At 41.6% G+C, this 15,815-nt stretch overlaps 1 protein-coding gene across 1 annotated transcript in view; it reads right to left on the bottom strand.

Moving 5' to 3' along the window:
- Positions 1 to 8,029, bottom strand: part of synpra (synaptoporin a) — a 48,636-nt gene extending 40,607 nt beyond the window's left edge. Inside the window, exons 1-2 of the mRNA XM_014133436.2 lie at positions 7,734 to 8,029; positions 7,506 to 7,571 (exon numbers count right to left, since the gene is read on the bottom strand). Coding sequence (XP_013988911.1) covers positions 7,506 to 7,571; positions 7,734 to 7,751 — 84 coding nt within the window. The 5' untranslated portion in view covers positions 7,752 to 8,029. The remainder of the gene's footprint in view (positions 1 to 7,505; positions 7,572 to 7,733) is intronic.
- Between the last annotated feature and the right edge of the window lie 7,786 nt (positions 8,030 to 15,815).

Below are 15,815 nucleotides of genomic sequence, written 5' to 3'. Positions count from 1 at the left end.
AATAAATAATGAAACATGTTCAATTTGGTTTAAATAATGCAAAAACAAAGTGTTGGAGAAGAAAGTAAAAGTGCAATATGTGCCATGTAAGAAAGCTAACGTTTAAGTTCCTTGCTCAGAACATGAGAACATATGAAAGCTGGTGGTTTCTTTTAACATGAGTCTTCAATATTCCCAGGTAAGAAGGTTTAGGTTGTAGTTATTATAGGAATTATAGGACTATTTCTCTCCATACGATTTGTATTTCATATACCTTTGACTATTGGATGTTCTTATAGGCACTTTAGTATTGCCAGTGTAACAGTATAGCTTCCGTCCCTCTCCTCGCTCCTACCTGGGCTCGAACCAGGAACACATCGACAACTGCCACCCTCGAAGCAGCGTTACCGATGTAGAGCAAGGGGAATAACTACTCCAAGTCTCAGAGCGAGTGACGTTTGAAACGCTATTAGCGCGCACCTCGCTAACTAGCTAGCCATTTCACATCGGTTACACCAGCCTAATCTCGGGAGTTGATAGGCTTGAAGTCATAACCAGCGCAATGCTTGAAGCATTGCGAAGAGCTGCTGGCAAAACGCACGAAAGTGCTGTTTGAATGAATGCTTACGATCCTGCTGGTGCCTACCACCGCTCAGTCAGACTGCTCTATCAAATATCAAATCATAGACTTAATTATAATATAATAAACACACAGAAATACGAGCCTTAGGTCATTAATATGGTCGAATCCGGAAACTATCATCTCGAAAACAAAACGTTTATTCTTTCAGTGAAATACGGAACCGTTCCGTATTTTATCTAACGGGTGGCATCCCTAAGTCTAAATATTCCTATTACATTGCACAACCTTCAATGTTATGTCATAATTACGTAAAATTCTGGAAAATTAGTTCGCAACGAGCCAGGCGGCCAAAACTGTTGCATATACCCTGACTCTGTGTGCAACGAACGCAAGACAAGTGACACAATTTCACCTGGTTAATATTGCCTGCTAACCTGGATTTCTTTTAGCTAAATATGCAGGTTTAAAAATATATACTTCTGTGTATTGATTTTAAGAAAGGCATTGATGTTTATGGTTAGGTAGTCGTGCAACGATTGTGCTTTTTTCGCAAATGCGCTTTTGTTATATCATCCCCCGTTTGGCCAAGTTGGCTATCTTTGTTAGGAAGAAATAGTCTCACACAGTTCGCAACGAGCCAGGCGGCCCAAACTGCTGCATATACCTGACTCTGTTGCAAGAGGTGACACATTTTCCCTAGTTAAAATAAATTCATGTTAGCAGGCAATATTAACTAAATATGCAGGTTTAAAAATATATACTTGTGTATTGATTTTAAGAAAGACATTGATGTTTATGGTTACGTACACGTTGGAGCAACGACAGTCCTTTTTCGCGAATGTGCACCGCATTGATTATATGCAACGCAGGACAGGCTAGATAAACTAGTAATACCATCAACCATGTGTAGTTAACTAGTGATTATGATTGATTGATTGATTGTTTTTTATAAGATAAGTTTAATACTAGCTAGCAACTTACCTTGGCTTCTTTCTGCATTCGCGTAACAGGCAGGCTCCTCGTGGAGTGCAATGTAAAGCAGGTGGTTAGAGCGTTGGACTAGTTAACCGTAAGGTTGCAAGATTGATCCCCGAGCTGACAAGGTAAAAATGTGTCGTTCTGCCCCTGAACAAGGCAGTTAACTCACCGTTCCTAGGCCGTCATTGAAAATAAGAATGTGTTCTTAACTGACTTGCCTAGTTAAATAACGTTTTTTTTTTTTTTTTTTTAATCGGCAAATCGGTGTTCAAAAATACCGATAACCGACTGTTATGAGAACTTGAAATAGGCCCTAATTAATCGGCCATTCCGATTAATCGGTCAACCTCTAATTCATATTTTATATAACAGAACCGAATAGCATAGCAGGCTGTTACATTACTGTTACACCAAAAACACCTTATTTCTAATGAGATTTTATGATGGTTAGCTGAAGCTGCATAGTCAAAAAAATGTATGAACATGAGCCAAAACTCAGAGCCACTATGCAGGATATACAGTGCATTCAGAAAGTATTCAGACCCCTTCAATTTTTCCACATCTTATTAAGTTACAGCCTTATTATAAAATTGATTAAATTGCTTGTATTTTTCTCATCAATCTATACACAATAGCTCATAATGACTAAGCAAAAATAACAATATATATATATATATATAAAAGAAATTGGAAATATCACATTTACATAATCACAATTACACACATTTACAAATATCCCTTTACAAAGTACTTTGTTGAAGCATCTTTGGCAGCGATTGCAGCCTCGAGTATTCTTGGGTATAACGCTACAATCTTGGCACACCTATATTTGGTGAGTTTCTCAGATTATTCTATGCTATAGCTCAGCATTCAACACCATAGTACCCTCCAAGCTCATCATTAAGCTTGAGGCCCTGGGTCTCAACAATTGCAATTGGGTCCTGGACTTCCTGACGGGCCGCCCCCAGGCGGTGAAGGTAGGAAAAAAGCATCTCCACCTCGCTGATCCTCAACACTGGGGCCCCACAAAGGTGCGTGCTCAGCCCCCTCCTGTACTCCCTGTTCATCCATGACTGCGAGGTCCTGCACGCCTCCAACTCAATCATCAAGTTTGCAGACGACACAACAGTAGTAGGGTTGATTACCAACAATGATGAAACAGCCTATAGAGAGGAGGTGAGGGCTCTCGGAGTGTGGTGTCAGGAAAATAACCTCTCACTCAACGTCAACAAAACAAAGGAGATAACCGTAGACTTCAGGAAACAGCAGAGGGAGCACCCCCCCATCCACATCGACGGGACCGCAGTGGAGAAGGTGGAAAGTTCAAACAATCTTGTTTCTCATGGTCTGAAAGTCCTTTAAGTGTCTTTTGGCAAACTCCAAGTGGGCTGTCATGTGCCTTTTACTGAGGAGTGGCATCCGTCTGGCCACTCTACCTTAAAGGCCTGATTGGTGGAGTGCTGCAGAGATGGTTGTCCTTCTGGTAGTTTCTCCCATCCCCACAGAGGAGCTCTGTCAGAGTGACCATCGGGTTCTTGGTCACCTCCCTGACCAAGGCCCTTCTCCAGCGATTGCTCAGTTTGGCTGGGCAGCCAGCTCTAGGAAGAGTCTTGGTGGTTCCAGACTTATTCCATTCAAGAATAATGGAGGCCACTGTGTTCTTGGGGACCTTCAATGCTAAAATTTCTAAAAACCTGTTTTCGCTTTGTCATCATTATGAGATATTGAATGTAGATTAATGAGGAAAATGTAATTTTTATTTTTATTTCTTTCACCTTTATTTAACCAGATAGGCCTGTTGAGAAAAAGTTGTCATTTACAACTGCGACCTGGCCAAGATAAAGCAAAGCAGTCTGTCACAAACAACACAGAGTTACACATGGAATAAACAAACGTACAGTCAATAACACAATAGAAAAGTCTATATACAGTGTGTGCAAATTAAGTAAGATTAGTGAGGTAAGGCAATAAATAAGCCACAGTGGCGAAATAATTACAATATAGCAATTAAACACTGGAGTGATAGATGTGCAGAAGATGAATGTGCAAGTAGAGATACTGGGGTGCAAAGGAGAAAAAAATTAAATATGGGGATGAGGTAGTTGGGTGGGCTATTTACAGATGGGCTATGTACAGGTGCAATGATCTGTAAGCTGCTCTGACAGCTGATGCTTAAAGTTAGAGAGGGAGATATAAGACTCCAGCTTCAGTGATTTTTGCAATTTTTTCCAGTCATTGGCAGCAGAGAACTGGAAGGAAAGGCGGCCAAAGGAAGTGTTGGCTTTGGGGATGATCAGTGCAATGTACCTGCTGGAACGCGTGCTACGGGTGGGTGTTGCTATGGTGACCAGTGAGCTGAGATAAGGCGGGGCTTTACCTAGCAAAGACTTATAGATGAACTGGAGCCAGTGGGTTTGGTGACAGATATGTAGTGAGGGTCAGCCAACGAGAGCATACAGGTCGCAGTGGTGGGTAGTATATGGGGCTTTGGTGATAAAACGGATGGCACTGTGATAGACTACATCTAGTTTGCTGAGTAGAGTGTTGGGGGTTATTTTGTAAATGACATCGCTGAAGTCAAGGATCGGTAGGATAGTCAGTTTTACGAGGGTATGTTTGGCGAATGGAGTGAAGGAGGCTTTGTTGCGAAATAGGAAGTTGATTCTAGATTCCATTTTGGATTGGAGATGCTTATTGGAGAGTTTGCAGTCTAACCAGACACCTAGGTATTTGTAGTTGTCCACGTATTCTAGGTCAGAACCGTCCAGAGTAGTAATGCTAGTCAGGCGGGAGGGTGCGGGCAGCAATCGGTTGAAGAGCATGCACTTAGTTTTACTAGCATTTAAAAGCAGTTGCAAACCACGGAAGGAGGGTTATATGGCGTTGAAACTCATTTGGAGGTTTGTTAGCACAGTGTCCAAAAAAGGGCCAGATGTATACAGAATGGTGTCGTCTGCATAGAGGTGGATCAGAGAATCACCAGCAGCAAGAGCGACATCATTGATATATACAGAGAAAAGAGTCGGCCCAAGAATTGAACCCTGTGGCACCCCCATAGAGACTGCCAGGGGTCCGGACAACAGGCCCTACGATTTGACACACTGAACTCTATCTGAGAAGTAGTTGGTGAACCAGGTGAGGCAGTCATTTGAGAAGTCAAGGCTATTGAGTCTGCCGGTAAGAATGCAGTGATTGACAGAGTCGAAAGCCTTGGCCAGGTCGATGAATAAGGCTGCACAGTATTGTCTTTTATCGATGGCGGTTATGATATCGTTTAGGACCTTGAGCGTGGCTGAGGTGCACCCATGACCAGCTCGGAAACCAGATTGCATAGCAGAGAAGGTACGGTGGGATTCGAAATGGTCGGTGATCTGTTTGTTAACTTTGCTTTCGAAGACCTTGGAAAGGCAGAGTAGGATAGAGATAGGTCTGTAACAGTTTGGGTCTAGTGTCTCCCCCTTCGAAGAAGGGGATGACCGCGGCAGCTTTCCAATCTTTGGGGATCTCAGATGATACGAAAGAGAGGTTGAACAGGCTAGTAATAGGGGTTGCAACAATTGTGGCGGATAATTTTAGAAAGAGAGGGTCCAGATTGTCTAGCCTAGCTGAATTGTAGGGGTCCAGATTTTGCAGCTCTTTCAGAACATCAGCTATCTGGATTTGGGTGAAGGAGAAATGAGGGAGGCTTAGGCAAGTTGCTGTGGGGGGTGCAGAGTTGTTGACCGGGGTAGGGGTAGCCAGGTGGAAATGCATGGGAGATTATTATTTACCATAAAGTAGTGTGAAAGTATCAGGTTTTGACGACTAGATGCCGCTGTTCCTGCTATACCAACAAACTCTTTTATCCATTTTGCTGGTCTCTTGTGTTTATTAAATAGATCACAACGTTTCTTTTGCAACTTTGGGTAGAACACGAATAGATTTGGCTCATGATTGGTACACTAGGGCTCCTGAGTGGCGCAGCAGTCTACGGCACTGCATCTCAGTACTAGAGGTGTCACTACAGACCCTGGTTAAATTCCAGGCTGTATCACAACCGGCTGTTATTGGGAGTCCTAGGGCTGTGCACAATTGGCCCAGCGTCGTCCGGACTAGGGTTTTGCTGGCGTAGGCTGTCTTTGTAAATAAGAATTTGTTCATAACTGACTTGCCTAGTTAAATAAAAAATTATGAAAATAAATTGTGTGGTCATCCTCACAAGTCCTCCATGAAAGCAAATCCTTTTTGTCCTTCTCTTAGCAACCTAATACTGACTGACTGCTGAGGGCCCTATCCTGGCAAACAAGGATAATCTGGGGCAAAAATACACTCATAGCTTTCAGATGCATAATAATGCACTTCAGTCAAATTCAACTTCTTCCTATTTTGATGATCTTTGAATACATTTGGACATATGACTTGAGTAATAGATTATCACACACTCCTCAGGATTCAATATTGTGCAGAATGACCAAGACACCGGCCATCAGAACTGCTAATAAGAATCAGTAATAGTAAAGGTACTGAAGATTACTTGGTTTTACTTACATCTCGGTCATCTCTTTTTTTTCTGACCCTGGCCACTCCTACAAATTAAGCTGAACCAATTTAACCACTCTGTGCATCCGAGTGTGCCAGTGGGTTGGCTGTCTCTGTGTCACTCTGCTCCTTATGGGAAAGATGCTGTTTCCTCCTCTAGTCCTCTGCATTGTTTCAACACACTCATAGAGTGAAACTGTCGTCTCTATGTCACTGTGACACCACTACATTCTCAGAGCTCTGTCAGCCCTTGCCCCAGAAGCCACCAAGTTCAAGCTGTTTGCGTGTGTGTGTGTGTGTGTGTGTGTGTGTGTGTGTGTGTGTGTGTGTGTGTGTGTGTGTGTGTGTGTGTGTGTTCTGCAAACAGTCACCATATACTGAAACATCAGTCAATTATTGACTGTCTACTGTTATATAAAAAATAATACTTCAATTCAACAGCTGACCCCTGAGCCATGTCACTGTTGTAATTTAGATAAGTAGGCCTAAATAACATTGTAAAAAGTCAATACAATTTTGAGAGCTACTTATGATGGAATTGTAGGCGGCATATGATAATTTTATATCCCTTCATGTTTTTATATTGTTGTTATTTGTAAATTGACAAATTATATAATGCCACAGTCACCCATGATTACAATGGAATTATGGAAACCAAATATATACCAGTGACTTGCAGTGTTTTGACGTGAACCCCTGATAAAGACAGCTTGCTGTTGAAACGTTGGTCAATACATCATTGCATCAAAGCTACTAGAGTGCTGCTTTTCCTTTACTGTTTATCCATATGTGACAGGATGCAATTTATTCCACGAGACCTCGCACACGCACGCACATACACACACACACGAGCTCTGACTGACTGAACGTTTTGGATCACCTGCCTGCTATTTTAGACTGACCCACAAATATCACCGTGAATAACCGTTATACCTAAACAACCAATGTGACCAGACCAGCCTCCCAGTGAATACGAACTAGTAGCCACACTAGCCTTACGTAATAGAGCAGCAATTCATTACATAAACTTGAACCATTTGGTCAATGTAAAGCGAATTGTTCACACACTGATTGAACGTGCGCTGGGATGGTTCCTCGTCAGAGAAAGTGGAACATCACTATAGACGACACAGAACGCAATTATGAAAATAAAAAGTTTCACCTGAGAGTAATGGAAATGAATGAAAACAAAACGTACAGGATAGCCTAACGCTACTCTCAAAAACACAACAAGCCCGCTTAGGTAGGCAAAACAAAGACTCAATTATGAAATCGCACAGGGGTTCAGTGAGCAAATGCAAATATGACTGTGCAATGTATACAGCTAGGCTGTATATCGGCAGACACTAATAGATAGGATCAATAAATTGACTGGCTACTGTAAACATGTTATCGTTCAGTTAATTCAAACAAAACAAATAAGTGTTTCTGCAAACACTCAACTTACCCATTCCAAAACGCGGATAAATCCAAGGGGTAATTTAAGCACTTGAAACGTTCCAACAGACACGAGCTAAGGGAATAATGACAACAACAATGACATGAAAACAAAAACGATATTGTTAATCAAATAGCCATAACTATTAGTATATCATTTGACAAATTTGAATAATTGCCTTTTAACGCACATTATTTTGAGACCTGACAAAACCCCATTTACAATCAATAAACATACCTGGTTAGGTGATTCCATTTTCAAAATACTTATCTATTTGTTCAGTAAGGCGTAAACAATTTTACAGTGCTACCCAAACCGACTGATGTCTGTGCCTCGCGCAAAAGACTCTCGGCTTTAATTGCTACTGCACGGAAAAACCCGAGCTCTCTTCGGCTTGTTGAATAATAAAACTCTATAGAGACAGACTGGGATTGGCTTCACGGAAATAAACGATGGCTTCCACATTTGCCGATTGTAACGGCCTCTCCTCCCCACGTCGGAGTTGGTTGAGGGGATGTGATTGCATCTCTCGTGCATTAATGTTGGATCGAGGCACCACACATTGTAAGGTCGTATAAGTAGAAATATACAGTACCAGTCAAAAGTTAGAACACACCTCCTCATTCAAATCAAATCAAATTGTATTTTTCACATATGCCAAATACAACTAGTGTAGACCTTATAGGGAAATGCTTACTTACAAGCCCTTTAAACCAACAATGCCCTTTTAAGAAAATGTGTATTATGTAAAATATACATACACTACCGGTCAAAAGTTTTAGAACACCTCCTCATTCAAGGATTGTTATTTTCTACATTGTAGAATAATAGTGAAGACATCAAAACTATGAGATAACACATATGGAATCATGTAGTAACCAAAAAAGTGTTAAACAAATCAAAATATATGTTATATTTCAGATTCATTAAAAGCCACCCTTTGATGACAGCTTTGCACACTCTTGGCATTCTCTCAACCAGCTTCATGAGGTAGACACCTGGAATGTATTTCAATTAACATGCGTGCCTTCTTAAAAGTTAATTTGTGGAATTTCTTTCCTTCTTAATGAGTTTGAGCCAATCAGTTGTGTTGTGACACGGTAGGGGGGTACACAGAAGATAGCCCTATTTGGTAAAAGACCAAGTCCATTTTATGGCAAGAACAGCTCAAATAAGCTAAAAGAAATGACAGTCCATCATTACTTTTAGACATGAAGGTCAGTCAATACAGAACATTTGAAGAACTTTGAAAGTTTCTTCAAGTGCAGTCGCAAAAACCATCAAGTGCTACGATGAAACTGGCTCTCATGAGGACCGCCACAGGAATGGAAGACCCAGAGTTACCTCTGCTGCAGAGGATAAGTTCATTAGAGTTACCAGTCTCAGGAATTGCAGCCCAAATAAATGCTTCACAGAGTTCAAGTAACAGACACATCTCAACATAAACTGTTCAGAGGAGACTTTGTGAACCAGGCCTTCATGGTTAAATTGCTGCAAAGAAACCAGTTCTAAAGGACACCAGTAAGAAGAAGAGACTTGCTTGGGCCAAGAAACACGAGCAATGGACATTAGACCGGTAGAAATTTGTCCTTTGGTCTGGAGTCCAAATTGAAGATTTTTGGTTCCAACTGTGAGACGTGGTGTGGGTAAACGGATGATCTCAACATGTGTATTTCCCACCATAAAGCATGGAGGAGGAGACGTTATGGTGTGGGGGTGCTTTGCTGGTGACACTGTGTGATTTATTTAAAATTCAATGTACACTTAACCAGCATGGCTACCACAGCATTCTGCAGCAATACGCCATCCCATATGGTTTTGGCTTAGTGGGACTATCATTTGTTTTTCAACAGGACAATGACCCAAATCACACCTCCAGACTGTGTAAGGGCTATTTGACCAAGAAGGAGAGTGATGGAGTGCTGCATCAGATGACCTGGCCTCCACAATTACCGACCTCAACCAAATTGAGATGGTTTGGGATGTTGGACCGCAGAGTGAAGGAAAAGCAGCCAACAAGTGTTCAGCATATGTGGGAACTCCTTCAAGACTGTTGAAAAATCATTCCAGGTGACTACCTCATGAAGCTGGTTGAGAGAATACAAAGCTGCCATCAAGGCCAAGGGTGGCTACTTTGACGTATCTAAAATACATAATATATTTGGATTTGTTCAACACCTTTTTTGGTTACTACTTGATTCCATATGTGTTATTTCATAGTTTTGATGTCTTCACTATTATTCTTCAATGTAGAAAATACTAAAAATAAAGAAAAACCCTACAATGAAAAATCCTGTGAAGTGCCATTAACCCTTGTGACCATCACTCTAGCCCATTCAAGATGAGCCTGTCATCTTCTGCCCATCTCAAATGGCTGTGCTTTGTGCAGAATAATAACACCCAAATCACCATGGCTCTAAAAGCATCAAAAGTGACTATAAATACACTTACTATACAAAACATTAAGAACACCTGCTCTATCCGTGACATACTGACCAGGTGAAAGCTATGATCCCTTATTGATGTCACTTGTTAAATCCACTTCAATCAGTGTAGATGAAAGGGAGGAGACAGGTTAAGGAATGATGTTTAAGCCTTGAAACAATTGAGACATGGATTGTGTGTGTGTGCTATTCAGAGGGTGAATGGGCAAGACACAATATTTACGTGCCTTTGAACGGAGTAGTACGTGCCAGGCGCAACAGTTTGTGTCAAGAACTGTAATTCTGATGGGTTTTCCAAGTTATATTTAGGCAACTTCTATTACTTGAAGGCTACATAAATTATGTGGATTCTTATAGAATTTGACAAATAAACCTAAATTGCCAAGAACAAAACATTCAGAGAGCATTGCAGATAGAAATGGACTAGATGTGATTCTCTATATTCCCATTGTACATGCATGGTTCTGAGTATTCTGTGGTACTGAAGGATCCCCTGTGTGAAGCCCAGGCAAACAGTCAGCATGGCCAAGGGCCAATAGGAACGTGACTCAGACTCGCTGAAGCCATAATGTTATGTAATGTGGAGCAGGGACTGTTTCCAAGACTGAGTTGTACTCCTGTTTAGTCACAGTGTACAGTCATATTTAAATGCATGGGTGAAGTATATTTTGCCTGACATAAAAAAATGTTGATTCTCTGTGTGTGACTATTGTGATGAAACAGAACCCTGTTTTTCCTTGTCTTTTTCTGATGATATGATCATACCTTTCTATGCGATAGCCATTCCTAGCCAGCCCGCTGGAGGTTGAGCAATTTGTCTTCTAATTAGCCAGCCGAGGCAGAGAGAAGAGAGCTGGACTGTAAACTACCTGCAGGCAAGATGATGGTGAGCGAGGATTCCTGAGTCTACCACAGAGATTACAATTCCAATAGAGACGAGTGAAAACCAGGCTGACAGCGTGGCTAATTTTACAACATCTCTTCTCTCACTCCACCCCTCCTTCTCCCCTTGTTTTACTCTCCTGCTCACACACATTCCCTCTCTTCTCATCTCCTTTTCTCCCTCTCTCTCACTCTCTCTCACACTCTCTCTACCTCTCTCTCTCACGCTCTCTCACTCTGCCTGCCTGAAGTGCTGTCCTAGCGATTAGGAAACTGTTAGATCTGATTGGCTAATCTTCGCACCACAGACAATCTAAAGGAAGTCAGCAGGAAGAATAGAGGATCTCATGCATACTTTATCCATTTAGTTGGATGTGATTTTTTTCACGAGCCAAGTCACAGGCAGCTGTGTCTGAAAGGGATGCCTGCCATACGTTTTTAGATGTTGAGAAAATGACAAGCTTGCCAGGGTCAAAACAATGGTCAATACAATGATTGACCATATGGAGATATTGACGTTGACTGATATTGATTTAGATAATCACTTATCCACAGAGCACAGGTGCCATCTCAACATATCTAATAAAAAATGTCACGATTCTGTGTTTGTGTGTGTATGTTTCTTTTCATGTTAATAATAGATATCCTTCAGCCAAGTAACTACATTTTGTTTGAATATTAATTAAGTAAACTCAGGCAAACACCTCTATACTCATTTGGGGCGGCAGGCAGCCTAGTGGTTAGAGCATTGGACTAGTAACCGAAAGGTTGCAAGATTGAATCCCTGAGCTGACCAGGTAAAAATCTGTCATTCTGCCCCTGAATAAGGCAGTTAACCCACTGTTCCTAGGCCGTCATTGAAAATAATAATTTGTTCTCAACTGACTTGCCTGGTTAAATAAAATATATATATTTTAGATCATTACCAGACCAGACCACAGCCTCCAGAGTGGTCATGTCACCACCTGAAGATTCAGAGGGGCTTTCTCCCCCCAAATGTGCAAATGGACGTTTTGCCCCTCTCAGGAAGAGCCACTGTTCATTTGAAGGAGGCTGCATGTGACCATTCCAAGGTCAACTCGCATCGCTCTACCAGCACATAGTGCCACCACCCTTCAGAGAATGCTGGGAAAAGGCTGCAAATAGATGCAAAGCAACTGAAGGGATTTTTTGCAGGGATCGCAGCTGTGTCCGCTCACTCACACTCGCTCTCTTCCTGCACTTTAAGATTCTGAGAAGAGGTGAATAGGGGTGATTCTGTGACATGATAACTGTCATGTTAAAGTGATGCCCACCTTCTGTCTACTGTAGCTCTTAAGGGGAGTTGTCTTATCCCTATCAAAATCCTCTGGGGGTTTTAGGGGAGACTCCTTGGTGCTGGAACAGGATCCGTTAGGTTCCCCTGGATGGGAGTATCAAGGAGAATCTGTCACACACACTGGCAGGTATCCAAACTCATCACACATACTTTGACAAACTGCAAATGTGCTGCAGAGGCAGAAACGAGCACACCTGGGTTCAGTACCTGGGGGACCAGAGAGTGACAGAGCAGTGTGTGTGTGTGTGTGTGTGTGTGTGTGTGTGTGTGTGTGTGTGTGTGTGTGTGTGTGTGTGTGTGTGTGTGTGTGTGTGTGTGTGTGTGTGTGTGTGTGTGTGTGTGTGTGTGTGTGTGTGTGTGTGTGTGTGCGTGCGTGTGTGCGTGCGTGCGTGCGTGTGTGTGCGTGTGCGTGTGCATGCGTGTGTGGGTGGGTGGGTGATAAGAGAGACAGAGGGAGAGTAAAATTCGATAATTCAGAAACTGGTGGGATTGTTATAACCATCTTAATATTAATGCTGACTTGAAAACAACCGGCAACTAACTTCTACTACAGTAGTCAAAATGACTGGAAACATTGTTTGTCAACTCCTCGCCATAAGGGCGGGCCAATTAAAACTACACAGTAAGAGCATCAACAAACACATTAAGGTTTAATTAGAAATTAACCAGCCACAAGGATCTAAACTTCTGTGTCTCTAATCAACATTTGCCTACGCAGCCAGTGCATTAAATCTCCAATTAAAGTGTTAATAACATAAAAGCTAAACTAAATGATCATATAAAGCTTTGACCAGTGGCAGTGTGGGGTGTCTTTGTCACCATAGTTACAGTGTCTCAATTAACCCACTGTCAAGAAGACATTACAGTCATAACGCCCCCTGCTGGTCACACAAAAAGAGGTGGAAAATATCAGAGGCTTTAGTTGAATAGCTGGGGATTATACAGACTTCAAATTGTTTTTCTTCAGCCTAAGAAAGAGTCTGTAAACGTACAGTTATAATCCTGGGATGACGATGGCAAAGCAAAAATATCCCTAAAAGGGGGATATGTCAAGGAAATGTATTAAGAGTGAAGGATTATGTTGTGTGTTCCTCTCTGGTTTTGGGCAGGCAGTATTATAAGAAAGTACACAGTATCCATTAGTTCAGTTTTGTCACGTCCTCTTCAGTTTAGTCTCATCTTCCTCTAGGGCAATAGACCAAAAGTGTGTTTTAGCACATGTGCTGACCAGCCACAGCACAGCACTCACACCTGCGTACCCCAACACGTGTAGCCTACTGGAGAAAAGCAAATCAGTCCTGCCTCCATAACCACACCTGATACAGCAACACATGTATCATCAGGGACATGAAACCATTATTTTTCATAGATTTAACCATCATCTAGAGATCTGACAAGAGGTATTATATTCATATTCATTGAGTCTCTACTGTGGAGTACTGTTATGTTCATCATACAGGCAAATAAACACACAAAAAACAACTGTAAGGTGCTAATCTCGGGTAAACCAGAAGTAAAATCTTGTGTAATTTTGTCAACTTTGCAGAATCTGCCCACGAGAGATGAGTACTTTGATTTTGCTCTTCCATCATCATCATAGAATGGAAAGTCCTTATTTTATATATTTTTTACTTCAGACAACTGCATGATATAAATCATATACAGGAAACTGTCAATGATATCTCCCTCGACCCATTGCCTATCTGAATAAGGATCTCTTGCGTTGAGTTTCCTAGACACTAGATGGCAGTTTTACTGTATGGTGTGCTAAGTTCAGGGCTGCTTACCTTTATAGACCCCTGCAGAAGGCCTTACGTTGTACGATCATTTTCCCCATGAAAAGTAACTGTTAACATACGTTTTTCCATCAATAAAACAAAGGTGTGGAAGCACGATCACATACAACACAGCGTCTCACACACTAGGAGTTCGGCATTAACTGTAGCCTACTTTTAAAGGCCCACCGCAATCAAACATTGGATTTTTCTGTGTTTTATATATATTTCCACGCTATGAGGTTAGACTAATACTGTGAAATTGTGAAAATTATGATAATGCCCTTTTAGTGTAAGAGCTGTTTGAAACCTGAAATTTCAGTCTGTTTTGGTGGGATGGAGTTTTGGCCTGCCTGGTGACATCCCCAGGTGGTAAATCAGATAACAGACTAATAAGACAGAGAGTTCCAAACCTCTCTGCTAATAACAGCTAGTTTTCGGTTTTCTCCTCCCCTTCAGACCACTCAGAGACAGTCCTGGCAAAATTTGTGTTTCTTTTTGACCATTTTAATTGAAAACAATCATCGGACGGCACTTTATTGTTACCCAGAAATTGAGATAAAAATGGCTGCATTGGACTTTTAAATGGTAGATCTACCACCACTGATGCCACCGTTTTCTCAGGAATGCAATGCTTCACATTTTTAAAGCAGGTCATCATATCTTACCTAGCTATCATTGTAATTCTTCAAGAGACCAATGACCGAATGACCAATGGAGAAAGTGTTAATTTAAAAGGGAAAGTGTGCCTTTGTCATGACCTTTTTTTCAGATCTCTCTCTGTGTGGGTGAGTGATGTAATGAAAGACAGTTCCAAAGCAGGCTGAGTTAAGCTGGTGGAGCAGAGCAGTGTTGCGGTCTCTGGGTGTGGATGGAGCAGACAGCACAGTGACACTGGGAACAGTTACTGTTCTTCTCCTCTGTTTAAGCCTCTTTCATATCGCACCTATTGGAGGAATTATAGCAGAGAGTAGGCCAGTCACCTATCCACCTCCTACTGTAGGAAAACAGAAACCAGTGTAACTCTCAGAGCAACAACTGTACAACTGGCAGGTGTCCCAGAGAACGTCCAATGTTTACAATATTGCATAGTCTGTCTATCGTTTCCAATGGTGAGCTTTGGGGTCAATAGTATATTTTAATGAAGATCAGAGGAGCATGTATTTGATTGTCTCTCTGCTTGTCTATGTCCTTCCTCCCCTCTCTACTGTGTGAAACCACAGTTTTTACCTCTATTCTTTTCATAGGTATTCAGAAAGTTCTGTGCATTGCCTTGAGGCATTCATGGTCTATATAGTAGTGTTTGATGGGCTAGTATCTGAACACCTGTGTGTGCTTTGCTGTTTAACAGTCTCACTACATTTTTCTTCATGGGAAGAATGGGAGATACAGTATTTGACCTCTGCGATTTTGCTTATTTTCTGCAGTGAAATGTCATGGCTCAGTCATTTTGGACACCATCACATTTTTCATAGTTAGTTGTCAAACCTACCATCATGCGCCTGCAAAAACACAAAGAAATTAAACACGATTAGACACTGAAACAAAAGCCGGGCATTTGGAAATATGTCTGGTTAAATGGCATTAACCCTGGTCTCATTCTGCACCAGTAAGACAGCGTACATAATCAGGATTAACATTAGCACGATAGGGAAAACACTGACAGAAAGAGAACGAGAGAGAGGGAGAGGGAGAGGAGGAGGAGCTGTAGCACAGTCTATGATGATGGCCTCAAACTAAGATTGGTGATATGCAGTAACACATGTATGAAATACTCATAAACAAACGTGCATTCAGCCACAAACACATACACACATATTACAGTAGACCCACAGCCATTTCCATATGGCTCTGAGTAGACCTACACACGTCATTTGAGCTCTTGCCACAGATTGAAATA

This window comes from Salmo salar, chromosome ssa12 (assembly GCF_905237065.1).
Source record: "Salmo salar chromosome ssa12, Ssal_v3.1, whole genome shotgun sequence".
Taxonomy (NCBI): domain Eukaryota; kingdom Metazoa; phylum Chordata; class Actinopteri; order Salmoniformes; family Salmonidae; genus Salmo; species Salmo salar.
This window is presented reverse-complemented; position numbering and strand designations above follow the sequence as displayed.